Source organism: Strix aluco, chromosome 3, assembly GCF_031877795.1.
Source record: "Strix aluco isolate bStrAlu1 chromosome 3, bStrAlu1.hap1, whole genome shotgun sequence".
In the NCBI taxonomy this organism is placed as follows: Eukaryota; Metazoa; Chordata; class Aves; order Strigiformes; family Strigidae; genus Strix; species Strix aluco.
Genome location: NC_133933.1, coordinates 85,919,011 through 85,941,508, shown reverse-complemented (window position 1 = coordinate 85,941,508; position 22,498 = coordinate 85,919,011). Strand labels below are relative to the sequence as shown.

Here is a 22,498-nt window from a genome sequence, read left to right as displayed (position 1 = left end):
AAAAAAAATGAAAACACATGTACATCTATTAAAACACATGAACATATAACTTCAGTCCAGCATCACAATGTAACCTATAATATGACAGGGACACATCCGCATGACTTCCATAAGAGTCAATTATTTGGTTATGGCATGGTAGAATTCTTTGAAAATGAGTTAACAAAACAGTAGATAAACAAACAATGTTGAATTTAATTTACTAAGACATTCCAAAAACTTTGGTAAAGAATTTTAAAAGAGACAACACTGTGAAAGTTTAATGGCCACAGGAAGGTGTACATTAACTCATGGAACTTTAGAAGAGGGAAAGTATTTTTCTCTGACTCTGGTATTTCTTTCTTGCATTTCAGTATAAAAGAGAACAGGTATGTTTTTGGCTCCCTGGAGCACTGCTAATGAAATCTGTGTCTGTCACATATTACTTCCTGAATAGTTATAAAATTCCAATGATGTCCTGAATTCCATACAGATATAAACTGCTGTGGAAATTTTTTCTAAAGTATTGCAAGGGAAGATGTGAATACATCTTTCTAAGTATATTTAGAAGTAACCACAGCTTTGTTAAAAGCAAGCAAACTTTGCACACATAGAAAATAAATAAACACAAGTTTCAAGTATAACACAAGCTAAGAAAGGTAACAGAGCATGACGGTAACAGACTATGGTGAACGTGGACACAAGGTAATGGATTTCTAAAAACTAAGAAAATCAGAAGAAGGTGACAATTTTAGAAGATCAAAGGCTATTCTCAAAATTGTGAAAAGACACTAAAGAAAACCTTCCTAGAGTAATTCATATCATCTTCAGTCATAATCATATTCAGTCATAATATTAATCTTCCACTATGGTGCAGGCATTTCAATGTTGGTATATCTATGTGACCTTTTGTTTTTTGCACTTTTTTTAACATCTCTGATTGGTTTAATGATGAGACAGATCATTTGTCATAGAATACTCATTAAAAGGAAAAATCCCTAATTTTTAATATGTGGTACAATACTACATACTATAATTAACTGTATTATATGCAAATATACAGTCAAAGACTGTATAGCAGTGTTTGCATATCATTGATTTCAGGATATGAATTTTTGTTTCATAATTATCAAGACCAATATGTTTTAAATACTCTGAAGAAAAGTCCAGTGTAACTGGTTGGTATTTAGACATGTATTTAAGAGAGTTCTGCAACACAGCAGAACAAACATTTTCAAGCAAAGACAATGCTTAACATTTACAATCAATTGAATCAAATTAACCAAAGTGTTCTGAAATCAAATCAACATCTATATAGCAAGGGAAACCACATTCTGCTTTGTCTGAAAATATACTCCTTAATTGGTTGTTGGTTTGAAATACAATTTTCAGAAATGGAGATCAGCAGTAGTGTCCGCTGCTGAAACTGTAACATTAAGTAGACTACACTTCTTCACTTGACCCCTTTCAGCTGTAGCTCATGTCTTAAAACAAAACACTCATGCAATCAGTTGCTAGTACAGAAACTAAAGCTATTCTCAAGGAAAGCTACAAAACCATCTCCTACTAGAATTAAACAACTTACTGTACTTGAATTTTTTCAAGTAATATTATACATTTTTGTAGACAGTTTTGTCCTCACTGTGAAGAAAAGAGAGGGGAAGACAGGTGCAATTAATATGCCAGAACAGCATGCAACTTCCTGCCAGGAATCCAACATAAGTTACTTATTTCTACTTCCTGATTTAAAGAATCTGCTACTTGTAGGTTTATCTACAGCAAGTGAAAATACATGAAATCTTAACAAGAAATGAAAGAGAAGAAATTAAATGTACCTTAGTGTTCAGAATTTGGTAAGGTATGTACATAACTGACAATGAAGAGAAAATAAACCACAGTTCCCTTGGTACTGCCAACAAATTTTGTTAACAGTCTTCACCCAGGAAAATATCAGCATTTCCATGTGTAATCTTCATGAAAGTTTTCTGAATGTAACAACAGTGATATCAACAAGAGAAGATCAGTGGAAGAAGGGTGTTAAAGCAGGGGGAGCAGGAGGACTAAGAAGCTGTTGCTGAAGTATTTTTCCACCCAAGTCATAAACCAACTGTTCATCTTTCAAAAAACACCATAATTTGAATTTTATGTGAAAAGGGGAAAACATGCAATTCTTAGTGTGATTGTGTGAGAAATAATTTCCCTCTTTTATAGACAGGTTATTTAGTGAAAAGCTTCTTGGAAGGATTATAGTGCACTAGCACTTGTTCCTGCTTCTAACAGGTGCCACACCTGCTACAGTTACTGCTGCTCACACTGCTGTACGTACAAAGCTCTAACAAAAATGAGACATTGTGTGGGGGTGATGCAGGATCACAATAATAACAGAATGATAAACTATTCAGGCACATGAATTAAGCCCACAATCTTAGCAGAGGGGAATATCAGACTTGAAAATTCACTGCAAAAACCTCTATTGTAAAGCAAAATGAAGGATTACTTCCTTTAAAAAGAAAACAAAACACAAACCCCAGGATATTTCAAATGACAGATGCTCAGCCCTTGCGCAACCATGTCTTGAACACTCTGCCTAATTCTCATCCTGCATCTCTGACAGGAGACACTAGAACTCATAAGATATGGGAAAAGCTAAGAATGATAATTAAGTGCTGTATTTTTTCTTTTTTTAATCATTAAATGTACCTAAGTGTAAGGTCTCTAAAGCACTGACCTACTTTGCCTTGTCATTTTAAAAAAGTTACATAAATATACATTAATTACTTTAAGGGATATATAAAGTACCAGGAATTTTCACCTTAGCTAGAAGCTAACATTATTTAGTCTGTTTAGATTTTCTTTCATGCTTTTTCTATAAAGTATTTTCAAGATTAGAGATGACCTCTGAAGTGACATATCTCAAAGTAATAATAATAACAGCAACAATAATAATAATATTGTCTTAATACCTAGTTATGATGATCAAGACTAATTTCTTTACATGTGTTCTGAATGCATACCAAAGCAAAAAATAAATACCTGGTGTCCAGCCATTATTTGCTTCAGTACATTTTCATAACATACTTCATCCATATGATTCAGCTGCTGCACCTAAAAAACAAACATCATGTTTCATAATAAAAGCATTTCTATCTTTATGTATTTTCTACTACATATCAAGCAATTTACAGTGATCCATGAAAGCGATATGTGATTATGCAATTAATTTACAATATACTGATTCCCATTCCTAACAATATCATTTTGGTATTCTTAAATTCACAAATAGAACATACAAATAAGTAGACAAAATATGAGTAAGGGCAGTGGATAGAAAATGTATTATGTGACTTTCACTTTTTTAATGACCAAAGAGACATAACCCAGTTCTGTTCTTTAATTTATATGTTTCTTATTAAGGAATCTTACTTCTGCAGGATACTGATGAAATATCCATTTAACACAGCATCTTACCTAACATTAAGTCCTTCCACTTGGTAAAAATAGTTCTTACATTGCAGATATACGTAGTTAGGAAATTGCTGATTGTCAGCTTTTTTGTCATAGAGAACAGACATTTCTTCATAGTCGGGTCATGCATGGGGAACAGTGGGAGTACCATGTACAGAGTTTCCAATTATGGATAAATAAAATGTTTCAAGAAGGTTCCAAAATAAAGACTTCAGTTTAAATAAAAAGTATTCTTCAAGCTACTCTAAAGATTTATTTTCCTACTTCTGTAATGCATCACAATATAAATAGCATTTATCTACTCAAATGCACCTCAGTATTAAGGTTGTAACAAATCAAAATAAATAAATTTGAGTTCAAAATCAGAGCAATCACTCCATTCTTCATTTGTGCATTCATGTTTTATAACCTAATTTTTTTGACACAAAGAAATGTTTTACAAGAGCAAAGCATGTAAAAATTCAAAAATGGAAATTTAGTATGTGGAGTTATCTAGAATAGCAGAAAGTTGAAAAATCGCAGCTTTAAAACAGCTTTAGAGGAAGGAAGAGAACTCATATTTGGAATTGTACAAGTAGAGTAATAAAAAGATAAGACAATATGGACATGTGGGCAAGAGACAAGTAGCCAGTCCAATTATTCTGAAAATGAGAGGTTAGTGTTTTAATTAAATATTTTTTCAAATAATAGCAAGTGAAAATCATTAAGGAGAAACATACACAGGCAGTGCACAAATACACATGTGGACATATATATATACACATACATACAAATGTAACTTTATGTATTCTTTGCATTTATACCTAAAGAGGAAAATATAAACATGCATAAAGAAAAATAACTGGCATGAATGAAAAATATCTGAGATTAACAGCCCTCCGACTGAAGAAGCCAAACTTTAGTCTTGGTCCCACATGCTCTAAGAGTTTCAACATAGAGAGTTTTAAGAGCTTTCCTGGCTAACTTCTATGCATAATAAATACAGCACGGTGTCATTGCCTTTGAAATCTTGCCTACAGTTTGCACATGATTCTGCAAATCACTAACCAGCTCTGATTTTTTTGGGAGGTTTCTGGGCTGAAGGATGTCAGAAAGCTGTGGCAAACTATCTACCTAAAGTAATTAACAGGCTTCTATCTTCCTGCAACACATCAGTGTGGGTACAGACATAGCACTGATTGTATTTGCTGATGTTCTGCAAGAACAGCTTTTGATTCTGCGGGTTCTTACATTGCTTTCCTCCTAGATCAGAAGGATGTTGATACTGGCAATAATTTTGCAGCTTTATTATTAGTATTATCCTGAAGAGAATCCTTTTTCAAAGGGGCTTAATACTTTTAGTTTGCAATAAAGTGTATTATCTTGACTGAAAAATGTATTTAACTCTATGAAATCTGTAATGACATTTTTCTGAAAAGCAAAACCAAAAACTCCTGGCTGTGGTATTACCAAAACAGTCTGCCAGGTACTTACCTTTCAAAATAACTACTACCTCCTAATATTTCCTCATCTCCTCATGTTTTTTTAGAAAACTTACTGTTTTTTTTAATAATTCCAAATTGTATAGTATTATTTGTATATTTCTTTGATTTTTAAATAAATGCATTCTAAAGAGAGAATGAAGAAATGGAATCTTTCTTTTTTTCTTACTGTACAGTGGAAAGAAACTAAATATTCAAATCAAGTATCATGAAAGGATTAAAGAAAACCAACAGCAAATAACAGCAAAAGTACTTGAAACAATTAATGAAGGTTAAAATATGCAAATCATGGTAAGCACCATATGGTAAACTATTCTTGTGTGTATAGACTTGAAATGGCTCCCTACAGTTGTGAAATAAGTTTCTTTCCTGCACTGCAGATGAAATGAACTACTTAACCTAGTAAGAAAGGCAGTGTCCATTTTTACAAAAAAGAACAAAAATGCTTTTACTGATTAAGCTATGAAATTAACTTCTGATTGAAAATGTTTTGCTTTCTATTAAATTAAATCATAGCAAAATAAGATTTTCTAAAAGTTAAGCTAGATAAACTTTAATTATCAGCTAGTGAGATGCATAGGAAATCTTATGGAAAAGTGTCCTGCATTTAAAGAAAAATTACATGTCAAGTGGCACTGCACTTATGATTTTTAGTAAGAGTATTATACCTGAACATGGCCTTAATGCTTCCCAAAATGAGCAAGAGCAGAAACAGTAAAGAATCTTATTTAGGGACTACTTTAATATTAGTGTTTTTTATCAAATGTGCACATATGCTAGTTAATGGCTTAGCATGCTAAGATTTTCATCAATAACGTATATCCAACTAGTATTAATGCCTGCCGTGATAATTTATCTATGTATCTATCTCCATATTTCATAAATGAGTATTTTTATTGTAACATTCCTCAAGGATCGTTACAGCCAAACAAGAAGCACCACTGTTTCTAGCAAAATGGAAAACTGAAATGAGAAAGGCAGAATAATCAGCTGCTACAATGACTCTGCAGTTGAAGGTGATGATTTCTCCTTCATCAAGCAAAATTTAGTAGTGAAGTAGAGGCAACGCAAAGCTAAATACCATTGTATTCAACTGCAACAAGGTCTATTTACAAGTATTGTAAACTGAGGAAATACGATTCTTAAAGCGCCTTTCAATTGTGTATATTTTTATACAGAAGAAAATATGCTTCATGGAACACGTGTAGCATAATCAACTTGTACCCCCTACACATACATACATGAAGCATGATCAAAACAAACAGCAATCCTTTCTTTGACATTCATGACTCTTTACCTTATTGGTTGTCTTAATTCCTATAAAGGTTTGGCCCAGTGGTACAGGTCGGAAACGGCCATCAAAGTAGAACAGTCCAATGCAGGGATTGACATGCAGAAACGTAGCAACATCAAGATAATTGGGTAATGTAGCTGAAAGGCCCAAAATCCTAATCATACTTTGTGTAGACTCAACCTATTAAGAAACAGAAAACCTGTAAATTATCCAAGTGTTATAAGCCAAGAAGTCAAGCACAGTTTTAAAACACCCCTTATAAAACAGTAATGTGAAAGCAGCAGTTAATACTTTCTACAAAAGGTGAACAAGACGTGAGTTAGCAATTATCCTATATTGAAGAAATGAGAGCACTCTGCAATTCCATCAAATCTTGCTTATTCGTCCTTCTGTTTTATTGTACTTTTGTCCTCCAAAAGGTTAGCAATCATTAACTGACATGGAGGAACAACAGCAGTAAAACTGGCTTTGTTAAGAAGGGATAGTCCAATTTATAGGCAAAACTAGGACAGATAATTTGGCATCATTTCTTAGTCCAAATCACACCACACTTCTGAAAAGAAAGAATGTAATTTATGTCATTCCTCAGTCTTGGCTTTTGCTTAGACCTTTCAACAACTGTCTTAGGTAATCTATTCTAGTTCTCTGTAACAGACATTTTTTTCTATGTTTTTTTAAATTCCCCAAATGTTTGCATTACATGCCTTCCCATTTGATAAGGGACAGAAATGGCGCTTTACAATGAAATACTCTGTTCCATATAAAAACCTGCATACATATTACATGTATTTCCAGATAATTTTCAAAAAGAATGAAACCAGCCAAAAGACTTGAATGAGGAAAGTACGCAGGAGTTTTACCATTTCCTTCTGGGTTATTAAAAGCCATGCAGGCTGGCTCACAACTTTCTTACTAGCATAATTATTTAGAAGCAAAGTTCATGGTAATTTTCATCAAAAGGCTTTTTAGACACTAAAACTGAAGTCACATACAAGTTCTGAACTTGTCTCAAATGCGTGAATGTCTCATGATGAGTAAGCCTGGTAACTTCTACCTGGCTAAGTCCTATTCAAAACAATATGAGGCTTTACTTAGAATACAGATTTTGAATCACTCAGGTGTTTGAGTTAAAGTGAAAGCAAGTGCCGTGTAATTAAAACAGATGAAATAAAAGCTTTCAAAAAAGATGATGAAAAAATATACGGAGGTCATTGTCAAGGAAACTAAAATACACCCTACCATAACATACACCTGGCAAATAACAAGTGCACCAAAATATTAAACAAAATTCCAAAAGAACACACTCCCCCACAACTCCACAGACATCAAGCAGATGAAGTAAACCACTATGTTGCCTGGTAATGGACATGTCCCATGGCAAAAGTCTTGATGCTTAAAATGTGGATGCAGTCAACCAAACAACACAGAAAACCTGCTGATTTACCCTTTTGCACTTATACAAAGAGCACCTTTGCAAAGGACAGCCATGTACAACAAAACCTTATATGTAAATGCAAATTCTGAGATGGCTGGGACAAATGAGATGTTTCATTTTCAAAAGTCGACCATCTGCAGGGAACAAAAGCAGCATTCACCTTTAAGAGTACAAAGCAGTATTATTTCTTACATCACTTTCTATAGCTGGATTATGTGATGACCTAAAGGACTATAGTCAACCTCAACTACACAGTTTTGAGGTGTTTGAGGTCTGGTTTTGGTTTCTGTCTTTTATTTTTTCAGGGGGGTGGAGGGTGGGGCTTGGGAGTGGGGAGGGGCAGGGAAATGGATGCTTTTATTTTTTTGGGTTTTTTTTGGTTTGGTTTGGTTTTGGCTCGGTCCCCTGGAGCACCAGCTCCTTCTGCACTGACCTTGGTGTCTGCAGGGTTGTTTCTGACACTTCTTTCCTCATTCCTCTCTTTCTCTCTCTCAACTGCTACACAGTGTTTTTACCCTTTCTTATATATGGTTTCCCAGAGGCGCCACCATCTTGGCCGCTGGGCTCAGCCGTGGCCTGCAGTGGGTCACTGGAGCCAGCTGGAATCAGCTGTGCCCAGCATGGGGCAGCCCCGGACTCTCCTCATAGAGGCCACACTGCAGCCCCCCACTGCCAGCACCTGGGCACCTGCACCCTGTAGTAAAGTTTAATTTACTTAATGTTTATACACTCTTTTTTTTTTTTTTTTTTTTTAGAAACTTGAATCTGTAAGAACAGTAACCACTTGCTGATATATTTACTCTGTACTTTGTTCACAATCACCTGATAATAAGTACAACAACCTGAAAGTGTAACTGAGCTCCAATTTGGAAAACATTATTTGATTTTGCTAAATTCAATAACCATTTTTTTTCAAATCTCCTAAGAGCCTTAAAGCACTAGTTTGAAAATGTGCTCAGTTCCATCTGAAGGTAGGAAAGCATTTCAAGTATTTAAACAATTAACAAGAACTCTGCTTAATAACCGTGGAAGTATGAATTTTTACAGCAATTAACCGTAAGCTGTTTGTTCAGAGTTTTCTTTCAAAATATAAACAATGCCTAAAGAACAGTTACAGTTTACTGAAATCACCATTTTCAAAACCTTTGTAAAAAGAAGCCATTTAACTTCACTTATCTGGCAGTTGGCCCTGGAGTTAAGGAGCTGACTGAAAACCCTGAATTACAATTCCACATGAAAATGGCAGCAGAGAGTTAAGACAAGCAAGTAATTAAAATTACTAACATGCATAGTACATTTTAAAACAAAATACATTTTTTCATATTTTATATTATACTTTACATATATTTGTGCATATGTGTATAGTTCCTACAAATTTTTTTCAGTTTATAAATCTAAAATTTACAAATTATTTGGACAATTAGTTTCCTATTTATATTAAGCCACAAAACCCAAGTCAGAGTGCTATAAGAAATCAGGCAGTAGTATCTTTTGCTCTTTAGTAACATTTTGTTAGTCTTCATAATTAAATAAGGACTACTAAGACTCTGAATCATTCTACCAATTTCTTTAACTTCTTTCAAGGCCATCCAAACAAAAAATATTTATGTTTTACCATCTACTTTTATATGCACTTAACAGCACAAAATATCAATAACTAATATATATAGAAAAATAATGAAGAAGCAAAAAGAGGTACATTTACTCTAAAACCCAAAATGTATCATGACAATTCTTCCAATTATTTTATGCTCACATCAAATTCAAGCTGTAAAATAAAATGCTATGTGCCTGCACATCATCACATACATATACAGAATGAGTTTTATTCTTTTAATTATACACAGCAACATACAAACAGCAGTGACTAAAACTGTGCTAAACTTAGAAGTTAGAAAAACAAAATTACCTGAATATGCAACCATAACACATGATTTATTTTTGCATTTTCTCTGTGATTATAATTCAGTTTCAATTATTTATCTATTATTCATCTATCCAAGCACTATAGAGACTTTATTTTTCATAATGGCTTTTAGAATTCTAACACATTTTTAGAACAGAGTTCTCTGCATGCATTTTTCAGCTACTTTTCCGAGTTTCCCTTGAAGAGCAAGCATTAATGTGTTTTGCTCTCAGATGCTTCTAAAGAAAAGTAAATCTTGAAAGTGTGCAGATGCCCTTTGTAAATACAGTCCATTCAGTCATTAATATTCTTCATGTGCTGGATCACTTATTATTTGGTCCTAGGAGTCCCAATTAGAGACTATGCCTTCATATGTAAGACACTATGAACACATAGTCTTTTCCTGAAATTGCAGTAAAAATTACTGAAAGGACATTTTGGATGACAAAGTTTTCTGTTTACATTCCCTATCACTGGCTGGTGGTATGCAGCTAAGTGCGTTTCTTCACTACTGGCATGCAATCTCAATCATTTTAATCTTCAGATATGTTTAATTACCTCAGTAAAAATATAAGCACCATTTGGAACTCAGAAGGCTTTCTTTGGAAAACTGAACTGTCACAGTATTTGCACATCATGTTCTTTGAAAGCTTTATTATATTTTATTGATTTGATGTTACACTGGAAGAAATAAAATTGCCATAACTATATTTAATTGACATATCTAATTAGTATATCTAATTCAGATGTATTCATGATGGCATGTGGAGAATTGACAGCATGTTCACCATACACATTCGCAGAACATGATTATCACACCATGAAATTTCATGTATACAGAAAGTATAAACAGAATATAGATATCCGGTACTGATTTCCCACACTCAAGCATCATCTGCATTTACACTGTAAATGATAAAGGATCAGGTATGGGAAGTGCCTCTCTGGATTGTAAATTGATCACAGCAGGATCATTTTCTTCCTAATAGGTTTTAAGATTTGCATATCTTCTCATTACATTACAGCCGCCACTTGAGAGCATACAGAGTATGCATAGAGATATTCTTTTATCTGACTTCTAAAGTTCTTCCTGAACTTTGTGATCTTGGCAGTCTTCCCATTACCATGTATTAAAATATCATTCACAGAATGAATTACAATCAAGCTGGAAAGCATATCCCTGATTGTTCAACTCAAGCACAGAATTAAGTGAAGCAGACAAGTTTACATATTCTAATCTTTGAAAAATTGTCCACTGGTTAGAAATTAATCTGATACTCAGATGACCCAGGATCACTTCAACACACCCTCTGGAGTCAGTCTGTGTGCCCTTCAGATGTACAATAAAGACTAGATACAAGCGTTTCTTAGTTTTTAGTCTAAATGTGCAAGAAGATGAATTCTTAACTTAGGTTCCTGAGTTCCCTCTCAACAGTGGTAATGATGAAGTACTGCATACAGGGATTCACATTAGTTATTAATCAGATACCACCCTGCCCACAGAATGGCTCTAAGTCTCAGCCTCTCACAAGATCCATGTTTTTCCCATTATCAAAAAAAAAAAAAAAAAAAAAAGAGAAAAAGAAAGGAAAGGAGGAATTATTAGAAATTTTTTTTAAAAAAAGAGTTAAAGGTGTTTCGAAATTACTAAGAAGGAAGTTAATCAGAATGTTTCACCAGTGTTTACTTGTTTATTGGTATCTTGTTTACTGTCTAATGAAAGAATTAAGAAATTGTTAATCAGTCCACATAGGTGGTAATTTCCTAGTTTTAGGAACAAAAATGGAAAAACCCATAAAATTGCAAAATCAAAAGTACATAGTAAAAATGCAATTACTAATACTGTTTTGAAGATTCTACATAGGACGTTACCTACAACTCAAACACTCTGCACAGAATGCATTTGTTACCAGGCAACCATCAAGTAATTTTATAAATGAGTTTTACTCTGCTTCCAATGAACCCTGAAAATACTGTGATCTCAGTCCTCCATTTAGAACATATTTAAAAATCTAGAGGCACCGAAAAAATGTAACCATGCAGAAAGCACTACTAGAAGCCATATTATTTTCCCTCAGCTAAATATTAAATATGCAATACTTTGCCTTAAGAAATGACATTTTGAATATACCTATTAAGAGATTTCTATGTCCTGCACAGTGCCCTGTCAGTTTTTCTTGAATGACAGAATGCCTTTTCATGCTATGCTGACTGCTTTGTTCTCAAACTAAGAAACAAAAAGAAATATGAACTCTTCTACAAATCAGTTTGACTGCTTTACCATATGACAATCACTATTACCTCTTAAACTCCATGGATATATCACAGAAAAGGAAAAATGTTCACATATCAATACTAAAAAATGACGTGCAGAATGACTTCCTGACATCAGAATTCTGAAGATTAATTCAAGTATCTGATACATAACATTTTCCAAACAAATGGTGATTAGGTTTTGTTTTAAAAAAGTATTTTGTTTTAAAAAAGTCATTTTTACACAACTACAAGGTTGCCAGAAAAGATAACAAGATAGATCTAGACTCATGTAAGGCATTACACAGACAGCTGCACACCACACTGTTTAAAAATAACATCAGAGAATAGCAAGAAAACATGTATTAAATTTATCACAAGCTGGTGAACTGACAGATTTTAAAGAGAATGTATAATTGAAAAACAGCGATTAAAAAGGGATGCCTCGAATTGCTTCCTAAGTCTGACTCTATTCAATAGTTTTATCCATGATATGTAGTAAATAAAAAAATAACTGGTGACAAGAGCAGGTGATTGGCAGAATTTATATAACTTATGTGTGCGTCAGCCATACAGATAAATCTAGGTTGATGGTCCCATTCAAACTAAGTATCTTTTAATTTAGCTCATTCTAAAACAGGCCACAGCTGCAAAACAAGACACTATTCTCAGGAAACGTTCTTATAGCAACAAGTGAATCCTGCAGCAATTATAAAGAGGTTTGTCTGAGGACTTAATGAACGAGCATCTGAACGCAAACTCCAAAAATGAAGTGTTAGCAAATTAAGTACATGAAATTCTTAGAGGTATAAAAGGATAGAACTGAGTAATAGGAGGAAAAAACGCTTTACCTCTGTGTATGCCACAACCAAAACTAACACAAAAGTTCTATACTCAGTTTTGTTGACATATTTAAAAAATACAATCATAAATATAAGTTCAGCGAAAAAAGCCTTACAACACTATAGTTAGAAATCAAAAAATTATTGCAGAACGTTTTAGTAAGCTTGTTTGGTTTATCCTGTAATAGAAGATGCTGAGAAACTTGATTAGCCTATATAACGAACATCAAAGAGAGAAAAGACTAACAGCAGTCACTCAAGATGAGAAATGAAGAACCAGATGAAATGTCAATGCCATTCTAGTCCCAAAAGACACATACAGGAGCTACAGTGGGCTATAATTAGACACAATATATATATAGATCCAATCAGCTGGTTTTAGGTCATTAGCTATCAGCCTTAACTTTCTTTTTTTAATTGCTCAGATTTTCTTAAGAATGGGATTCCAAGCACATAAAATTCCTAGTTTGATAACAATTATGCATTTGGATTTCAGTGAGAAACCTCTGAACTTGTTTGCTTCTGATTTCTAGAAACGTGGTAAAAGAGGGAACCAAAGAGACAGAAAAAAAGAGGTAGAGGAGATAATAAGGAACTAGAGATATTGAAAATGCATCCAGAGCAAGGAAAACTACATGACAGTCGAGAGGGAAAGTTTCTTAGATAAGCTGTCATGAGGAAAGAAAGCTCAAGAAAGGAAACAGCCATCTCATGGTCACTGCAGCCAAGGCTGCCTTTGATCTTCACATTCCCAAGGAGCCCCTCCCTTGTTGGTGAGTATGAGGTACAGCTGAGCACCTCTCCTCATTGACTCCTCTATCACCTGGAGAAGGAAGTTCCAATCAGTGCACTCTGGCAATCTCCTGGACTGCTTATCCTGCTGTGTTGTCCCACCTATTATTTATCTAGCAACTTTGTTGATATAATACAAAAACATAAAGCAATTGAAATTTAAATTTGAAGAATGACACTGTGATGAGAACAATATTTGCGTGTCTAAGACAGGAGCTTCAGTTCTCCAAAATCTGAGAAATCCTTTACTATGGATTTTCTTTTATTCAATTTATCATTCACATAGTTGAGAGAAGGTATCAAAGCTCATACATCACTCAAGTATAATATTCAGTATGTTTTTTGTGAAAAAATACCCGTAAGCAGCAAAGAAGTCATCAAAATCTCTGAATAATTATGACAAAATAATTCAGTGTCCTTTAAAAGCAGTCATTTTTTTTCTTTCAAGCTAATAAGCTTAGTAGATATTACAGAAGTGTGAAAAGTTTGATTAAAAAGTTTAAGCATTTCAGTTTTACATCTGCATTATGCTCTAGACTAAAACTTTAAACATCAAAGCTATAAATTGGATTCAAAGAAGTTGTTTGATGTTATACCTACAGTATATAACAGAGCTTAAAGCAATTTTCCCACCAAAATGTTTAGCAAAGTCAATTTAAATCACTTGCAAAAACATTCTCTAAAATTCAAAAAGTGCAAACACACACGAATATGCTGTTCACTCTGCTGTGAGTAAAACTGTCAGCAATTCCAATATATATGCTCCTTCCAGGTTTAAAAAACTGATTCTAAAAAGAGCCATAAGTTAAAATGAACATGTTAAAGTCTTACAGTAAGTGGTGTGACTCAGTGTTCATCTGAGTCAAAGTACAACAATAATTCAAGTATTCTGACGTACAAATTAGGAGAGACCTGTTAAGGCATAAGGATTTTCCTGTTTTGAGAATGTATTTGTATAGCTGTATTTGTACAGCATATGACTACAGATCTGAAAACATTCATTTCTGGCACAGTTCTAGGCCCAAGTAGCTAGCTGAACACTAATTATTAAAAAGTGTCGTGTCCTGTCTTCCCCCCCCCCCAATAAAATCCATTGTCTTTCTATTATTCCACCTAAGCAGAACAACCCTCACACACTCTAACAAAACAAGAGAGATGCTCTTTCTATAAGACAGGATAACGAGCCCTGAAAAATGTAAAAGGTGCTACATTTTACATCCTGACCTGCACAGGAGTCATGACATTGTCTCCTAAGATAAGTCTCATATACATGCTAGGGAAGTACGATCCACATGAAACTACAGGTACACACCATTATCAGAGCAGCTATTAGTGATTTATTGAAAAGGCTGAAGTAGTATTCACAGGAATCTATCACAGTTCTGTCCCAGAAGTGATACAAGAAATGACTGTTCCAGGTCAGACCAAAACTCCAACTGTCTCCCACAGTGCCCAAAAGGGACAGTATGGAAACTGGGAAAATGTCAATGATATTTGCCAGCACAGTCCCCGATTACTACAGCCCCCAGTCTGATCTAGTGACTGTTAATCTGCAATGGATTTTTCTTTGAATTACTTGTCTAATCACTTTCTGAATCCCTCCACTACAAATTAGGAAAAAACAGTCAATATTTGTGATGTTTTAAACCAGTATACAAATCAAGTAATTGTTTTCAGCAATTACTGCAGTGGTGTAATTGACAGAAGGATATTTTAGATTGATATTGTCAATGAGTTTTTTGGTTGTTTTTTTGTTGTTTCTCTGTTTTCTAAGAACTGAACAATTATTCTTACCTCCCGTGTGCATGAATATTGAATGAGTATGATGTTTCTATAGATATCAGTGAAAATATGTTCTAGAACTACTTTCAGAAGGGCTAGAGAGGAACTTAATGTTTCGTACAGAATCACTGAAGTCGGAAGGACATTCTCCAGGGATGGGCTGAATATCCTGGGTTTAGTTCCCGCTCCAGGGACATTTATGAATTTGTATCAAAATGCATAAAACAGAACTATGAGCAGAGAACAGAACCACAGAAATGTAACCAAATATTTTTTTCTTTGCAAAATATCATTAAAACATTAGATGTGATATTTTTACACTTAAAACATCTGTAATAGTATTTTCACTAAACTCCAGTGAAATATTCTGAAATCGGAAAATGTATGTTATCTTTTTTAGTCATCAAAGTTCCAATAATTTCATAATTAGTTATGGATGCATACTACAAACTTCATAGAGCTATGCTTGCAGGCTCAGATGCTGCAGTATAACATTTCAGTGTAATTTTTAAAACTAACTCTTTTATTATTTGTTTCCATATTAAAAAGATAAAAAAGTCATACAAAACATCTCCTGTTTCTTTGTCCCTCTCTGGGAGGCTTGCAATTCAAAATATTTTTGTCTGGAATTGTTTGCTACTGCATAATTCTATACATTTCTACAAGTAATTTTGTTTTCTGTTTAATTGTGGGGTTCTTTTAGTGTACTTTCACACTGTAAATTTCCTCTCTCTTCAGCTACCTTCTTGTGAGGATTCATAGGGGTCTCCATTACTGCCTTTCTTATCAACTTAGAATAAATAAGGTCTTCAGAAAGGTGGTTAGAGAGTTAATTTAAAGATTTGTGTTTTGTTTTTCTTCCCAACTGTTTCACTTAAGGAATGGTACAAATGAGTAGCTTCAATTACAGATGAATTAAACTCCAACTTGGTAGGTAAAACAAAAACAAACCTTGAAATCCTAGAAGATTAAAGTACCCTAGATAGATATTTTTTAAATGAGTGTTGAAGCAAGATACTGCCATATTACAATAAACACACTAAGGCTAGGATTCCGTACCCAAGACATAATTGCCTCAGATTTTATATTCCTTAAGTTACCTGCACAGGCTTGACAGACACAAAAGGAAAGGAACTATGGGAGATTTGTGTCCAAATGAAGCAGAAACAGGATGCCAAGCTGAATAATGTAGGGCAGATAAAATGGCTCTAGACATCTATTTTGGACAGCTGAACCCTACCTTACAAGTCTCACAAAATTTCGCAGTAACAAATGAATGAGTCTTGCAATCTGACATGAAGACAATGACCATCATGGTCACTGCTAAAAGCTGAGATGCTTTACTTTAAAGACACCTAAGGAAAACAAGGGTATCAAAACCATTTAAGAAAGAAAATATAATATCAAACAGGTTAAGCTTTAGTGCCCTAGAGGTAGTCTAAACTCTACAAAGCCCTACTCTCCATAAAAAAAATATTTTTCCAGTATAGCTTCTTCTAAGGAATTAGATGTTCTTTATACAGGAACTTTACACTTTCTGTACTGGATTACAGCAGACATCCATTTTATTCCCTTCTTAGAGGAGCTGGAATCAGGTGATTCAGACAGCCTTAATACGGTTAGTGTAGCCTTACCAAGAAGAAAGCATCTTGAAAGCTAAAAGGCTTTATACATTTAACACGCTACAAACAGAGCAAAACCAATACCAATTGTCTTTATTTTTAACTTGTTACAGATTATTTGTATTGACATACTTTTGCTCTGCATAACAAAAAAGAAGAATGGCACTCTATCCTCTCCTTACCATTATTTATTTATCCATCCTAATTCCATCCTTTTTATTCATCCCTATATTCCACATTTTATTTTTACTGCAAATGCACATCTCACCATTGAGACTAATCTTATTTATTGCCTAACTCTGAATCCTTCTTTTGTACAAGATTTAAGAAAAAAACCCTATACATTCATCCCTCTCTCCTTTTGCCAAATCTTGGTATTTAAAAAGTACCACTAAAGCATGGGAAAAAAGCCAGGACCAATTATACTAAAGTAAAAATTATGTAGTATTTTTCTAGCAGTGCTGAAAGCCTTACCTAGATTTAAGACACTACTCTTAATTTAAAAAAAAATTATCCTAGGAAAACTACTGATTAAAACTCATCATTCCTGGTAAGAAAATACTTTCAATTTTGGTTACATTAAGACATTAACCTGATTATTATGTTTTAAAAATGTTTAATTTTGCTGTTACTAGTACAGTAAGTACATTAAGTAAATAAATCATAAGTTAAGAAATAGCTCTGTAGTAAATTATGCATCCTAGGAATCTGGTAGTTGATACAATACAGAACAGAGGTAGAAGACAAAAATTTTTCTTCATTCTTAGTACAGAATAGCTATAAAATAAATTGTAAGCTATCTAAGCATTTTGATTTCATTGTCTAAGCATTTATCCTTTTACACTGAAATCTATCTGTTCTTGACCAAAATGAAATTATTTCAAAAATTTTTTAGCTCTTACCTGACGTAAAGTACGTGCCACTATACTTTCAAGTACTGGTCCTCTGTCTTCATGCAACAGATGAACTTCATCAAGAATCAAGAGTTTTACTAGTTGAGAGAGGGCTACATCACCAACACTTTTTCTTGTCACTACATCCCACTTCTCTGGAGTAGTCACAAGCATCTAGTACAGCAGAAAAAAAGAAATATTAAGCATTTACAAAGAAAAATCCAGATTCAAATTTATAAAAACCCAGTATTTTAATATACAGCAGAGTAAATGCAATGTAGAACTTAGCAAAGCTATCTTAAGTTTTACCTACTTACATATGAAGCAGACACAGTTTGCTGCATCTACACATGTTGGATGGCCATTAGTAGGATTTAGTATGGAAAACCGTATGGAAATATCAACCAATACCTTCAAGGTACTGTGCACCATTTGTATACATTTTCCACATTAAAACAATTAAGCAGATATCCAGAATCAACTCTCCTTATATAATTGTGAGTCATTTAGTGTATGTGTCCCACTAAAAATTATCTGTGATAAAATATTTCTAATATTTTAGCACATAAACACCTAAGACCCACTTCATACCTAAGCTTGATCTGATAGTTCCAAGTTCCCTATGAAATGCTTTCTCCCTAAGGCATACTTTCAAGTTGTACATTTTGATATCTTGATCCTTGCACTGGCAAAAGAGATTACGCAACTTCCACCAGTCCCAGACAAAGTAACTTCCAAACTTTATGGTTTCATGTAGATATGTCTGTGGTAATTCTCTGTTATGGTGCCATTTCTTGCATGCTCTTGCAATGGCTTCTCTTTCTGCATAAATCCCTAAGTAATAGACTGTCCAACAGATAAAACCAAGGTAGATTCAATCTCCAATTGCTGAACAATTGTAGTACCCTCCATTCCCCACAATGACAATACACTCACGAGTCATTTTATGTGATCTTAACACAAGAATTCAAGAAAGTAGCATTTTAAAATTTAAAATCAGACACAAAGTGGTCACTCTAAAGAAAGCATCTCACTCCTCTCCCCAAAAAGTTCTCAGCAGCTGTTCTGAATAGAAATAGAAATACAGATTTTTCATCTACTCTACAACAAAAATAATTTCTATTTAAGTGCCAACTGCTATGTATAAAACCCCCACAGAACTGAATCTCATCCACTGAAATTCAGTAGTAACTTGCCTGCAAGTTATGACTATGATTTAAGGGCAATTATTTATTGCCTATTCACCACAAATCTAATGAATCACTGTCTATCAAAGCTTGAGGTTTCTGGGACAGGCACAAAGCTTACCTTACAGTCTCACTTATTTCACAGAAAAAGAACTTAGATCTATTAAAATAAAGGTTACTCTGTAACTTTGCAGTTGAAAATCAGTCAGAAAATAAAAAGGAAGATTCAGATTCTGTTGTTTTGTAGGCTCCAATATAAATTTAGAAATCAGGAAAATCTTGTCCAGATGCTATCTAGAGGTGATTAATACTTACCAATCATTGAAAGATATTAAGAATTGACAAAACGCAGAAAATTCTAACAGCTCTAATAAATAGGCATGATACTAAAAGAAAACACAGTCCAGGGATTATGAACCTGTAAGTGGTTCATGTTTATAAATAAGTTTATCAACTTGTGACAGGATCTAGAGAATACGACACTTGTTTTCTAAAATTCTACTGACATTTACCAAATTCCAGTCAATAATCTCGAATTACCTTATTCTATAAGAGAATACATATAAAAATGTTAAATAGATGACCAAACTAGGTTTATGATAGAGTGTTTAAAATAGGAATTTCTAAATTGCAAGAACTTCCTACTTCTACCAGTATAACTTTATTTGACAAAGTATTTTTAACTAAATTGCCATCTTTTCCCCCCAAACGTGAATTAGTTTCTTCTGACAGATTTTGATTCCAAGGTTATTTTAATACAAATTATTGTATCAAGTCCTTTGATGCTTAAAGCAACATTACATCCATATTTTTCCTCTCAATAATATTTTTCTGCAACTCTACTTAAAGAAAAAAAGAACAAACAGTAATAAATAAATTTTTACATTTGGTATTTGATGAACCCATGCTCCACATCACAAATAAGAACTGAGTCTACAGTCAGACAGGAAAACATGCATCTGATCCCTACCAGTTCTTTCATAATAAACATATTTTATGATTGGGCTTTCTCTTAACTTTAGATGTTCAGAAATAAAACACTAAGATGATGCACAGTTCAGCCTTATACATGATAATGCTTCTGCAGCAAATATAATACTAGTAAATCCCTACAAAAGCTTACACACTTCTGTACACACAATTGTTTTCATCTAGTCAGCATTTGCAACATTCTAAGCTGCCATGGCAGAATACTAAAAAACCCCCATAAATTAAAAGAGTTGATCAGATACTATCAGTATCCAATCTCAAATTTGACCAGATAATGTAAAACCAACAGATTATGTGATTCATGACATTTTCTTCTCAGACAAAATCTTATTATCTGTGACAACACAATGTACAAATAAGAAAAATGAAGATTGCTGCACTAGATCCAGCCTGACCAAAAAAGAAAACATCAAGACAGGTTAGGTGGCCTTCAAAAGTAGTGCTGGTAGGTATACAAATGGTATGCATTAATGTTAGTACCAAAACCAGTTTCTTATCACAAAAATTATAAATGGAAGGGGTAAGAGAACTGGGTAATTATGAATAATGCTTCAAGGCCCTGGCTAAGAAAAGCAGATACAGAAAGCTAGCAGAGACTTATAAAAACTTTATGAAAACTGTTAGTCCAAATTTGAGCAAAACATTTCTTCCCAACAGAACATTCAATCACCTCAAGTACCATCAGCATAATATTAACAGCTTTTAGAAAGCTATTGATTTGCTGCTTCAATGTTTTGGAAACCCAGTTTGACAAACTTCATAGTTACAGAATCAAAGAATGGCTGAGGTTGGAAGGGACCTCTGGAGGTCATCTTGCCCAAGCCCCCTGTTCAAGCAGGGCCACCTAGAGCTAGTTGTCCAGGCACATATCAAGACAGCTTTGAGTGTCTCCATGGACGAGGACTCTGCAACCTCCCTGGGCTACCTGTGCCAGTGCTCAGTCACCCTCACAGCAAAAAAGTGTCTCCGGATGTTCAGACACAACCTCCTGTGTTTTATTTTGTGCCCATTTGCCTCCGGTTCTGTCACTAGGCACCACTGAAAATAGCCTGGCTCTGTCTTCTTTGCACCTTCCCTTCAGGTATTTATACACATTGGTAAGATCCCCCCGAGCCTTCTCTTCCCCAGTCTGAACAGTCCCAGCTCTCTTAGCCTTTCCCCATGTGAGAGATGATCCAGTCCCTTCATCATCTTCGTGGCCCTTCACTGGACTCTATCCAGTATGTCCATGTCTCTCTTCTACTGGGGAGCCTAGAACTGGACACACTACTTCTGCTGCGGCCTCAGCAGTGCTGAGTAGAGGGGAAGGATCACCAGATTCAGTTCCACTTGGATTTCAGCTTTCCTAACTTCATCCCCAGATACTCAGACAATGTCTCTGCATTCCTCCTAGGTTACGTATCTTTGCTTCCACCCTCTGTATGCCTCTTTTTTGTGTTTGAGTTTGACCAGGAGCAACTTGTTCATCCATGCAGGCCTTCTGGCATTTTTGCCTGACTTCCTATTTGTTGGGATGGACCGCTCTTGAGCTTGGAAGAGGTGATCCTTGCATATTAACCAGCTTTCTTGGTCCTCTCTTCCCTTCAGGGCTTTATCTCATGGGACTTTTCCAAACAGATCTCCGAGGAGGCCAAAGTCTGTTCTCACGAAGTCCAGGGTTGTGAGCTTGCTTTTTGCTCTGTTCCTTCCCTCCAGGATCCTGAACTCCACCATCTCATGGCCACTGCAGTCAAGTCTGCTGTTGACCTTCACATCTCCAATGAGCCCCTCCTTGTTGGTGAGTATGAGGTACAGCAGAGCACCTCTCCTCATTGGCTCCTCTATCACCAGAGGAGGAAGTTCTCATCAATGCACTCCAGGAATCTCCTGGATTTTTTACATCCTGCTGTGTTTCTTTCAACATATTAGAAAAAAATGCATCTTACAAAACATATGCATTTATGAATACTTCTTCTTCACTTGATTTCCACAAGATATAACTTGATAATATTTATTTATTCTCCTCAGAGAAATATTTTTCCCTGCACTGCCTCACAATATTGTTCCAGTCCAGTTATTTTACCATCAGAATATACCAGTCTTTACTAATTACCAAGAATTAGTCCTGAAGACACTTTGTGATATTACAGAAAAAGATGTTCCTGTCCTGCAATATTTAAAACTTAACACATGAAAGACTCACTGAGTCACTAATATCACTGAGAGTGGTGCTGTGTTGAGGTGTTTCTATGTTTTGTTAAAATATTACTGGGTGCATTTTGGTAGCAAATACAGATTTTTTCAAATGCTTGTACTCCTACAAAATAGTAGGTGTAAAAAAGTATGACCATAATTTATGAACTGAATTGTAACACTACTACAGATGCAACTGTTAACACTTTAAGTGAGCCATGTCAACCACAAAAAATTAGCAGCTGTACTTCCACGGAACTTTAATTAGCAAACAGTGAGGAAATATATTTAGCAATGCATATTAAGACTTTAAGGTGTGAAATACTACAAATGCAAGCTACTTAGCTAATTTGCTAAATCTAAATTGGCAATGTTCAGATCGCAGGGGGTTTTTTTATGTCAGTC

The 22,498-nt window shown here is 34.5% G+C and overlaps 1 protein-coding gene across 11 annotated transcripts in view; it reads right to left on the bottom strand.

The window, feature by feature from the left end:
* Positions 1 to 22,498, bottom strand: part of ASCC3 (activating signal cointegrator 1 complex subunit 3) — a 288,767-nt gene that overhangs the window by 159,313 nt on the left and 106,956 nt on the right. For 10 of the 11 annotated variants that reach the window (XM_074819461.1, XM_074819462.1, XM_074819465.1 and 7 more), the window contains 3 exons: positions 17,754 to 17,918; positions 6,223 to 6,399; positions 3,013 to 3,084 (listed from right to left, as the gene is read on the bottom strand). In XM_074819461.1, coding sequence (XP_074675562.1) covers positions 3,013 to 3,084; positions 6,223 to 6,399; positions 17,754 to 17,918 — 414 coding nt within the window. Of the gene's footprint in view, positions 1 to 16; positions 1,965 to 3,012; positions 3,085 to 6,222; positions 6,400 to 17,753; positions 17,919 to 22,498 lie in introns of those variants that run through there. The other variant, XM_074819466.1, reaches the window with a different exon arrangement.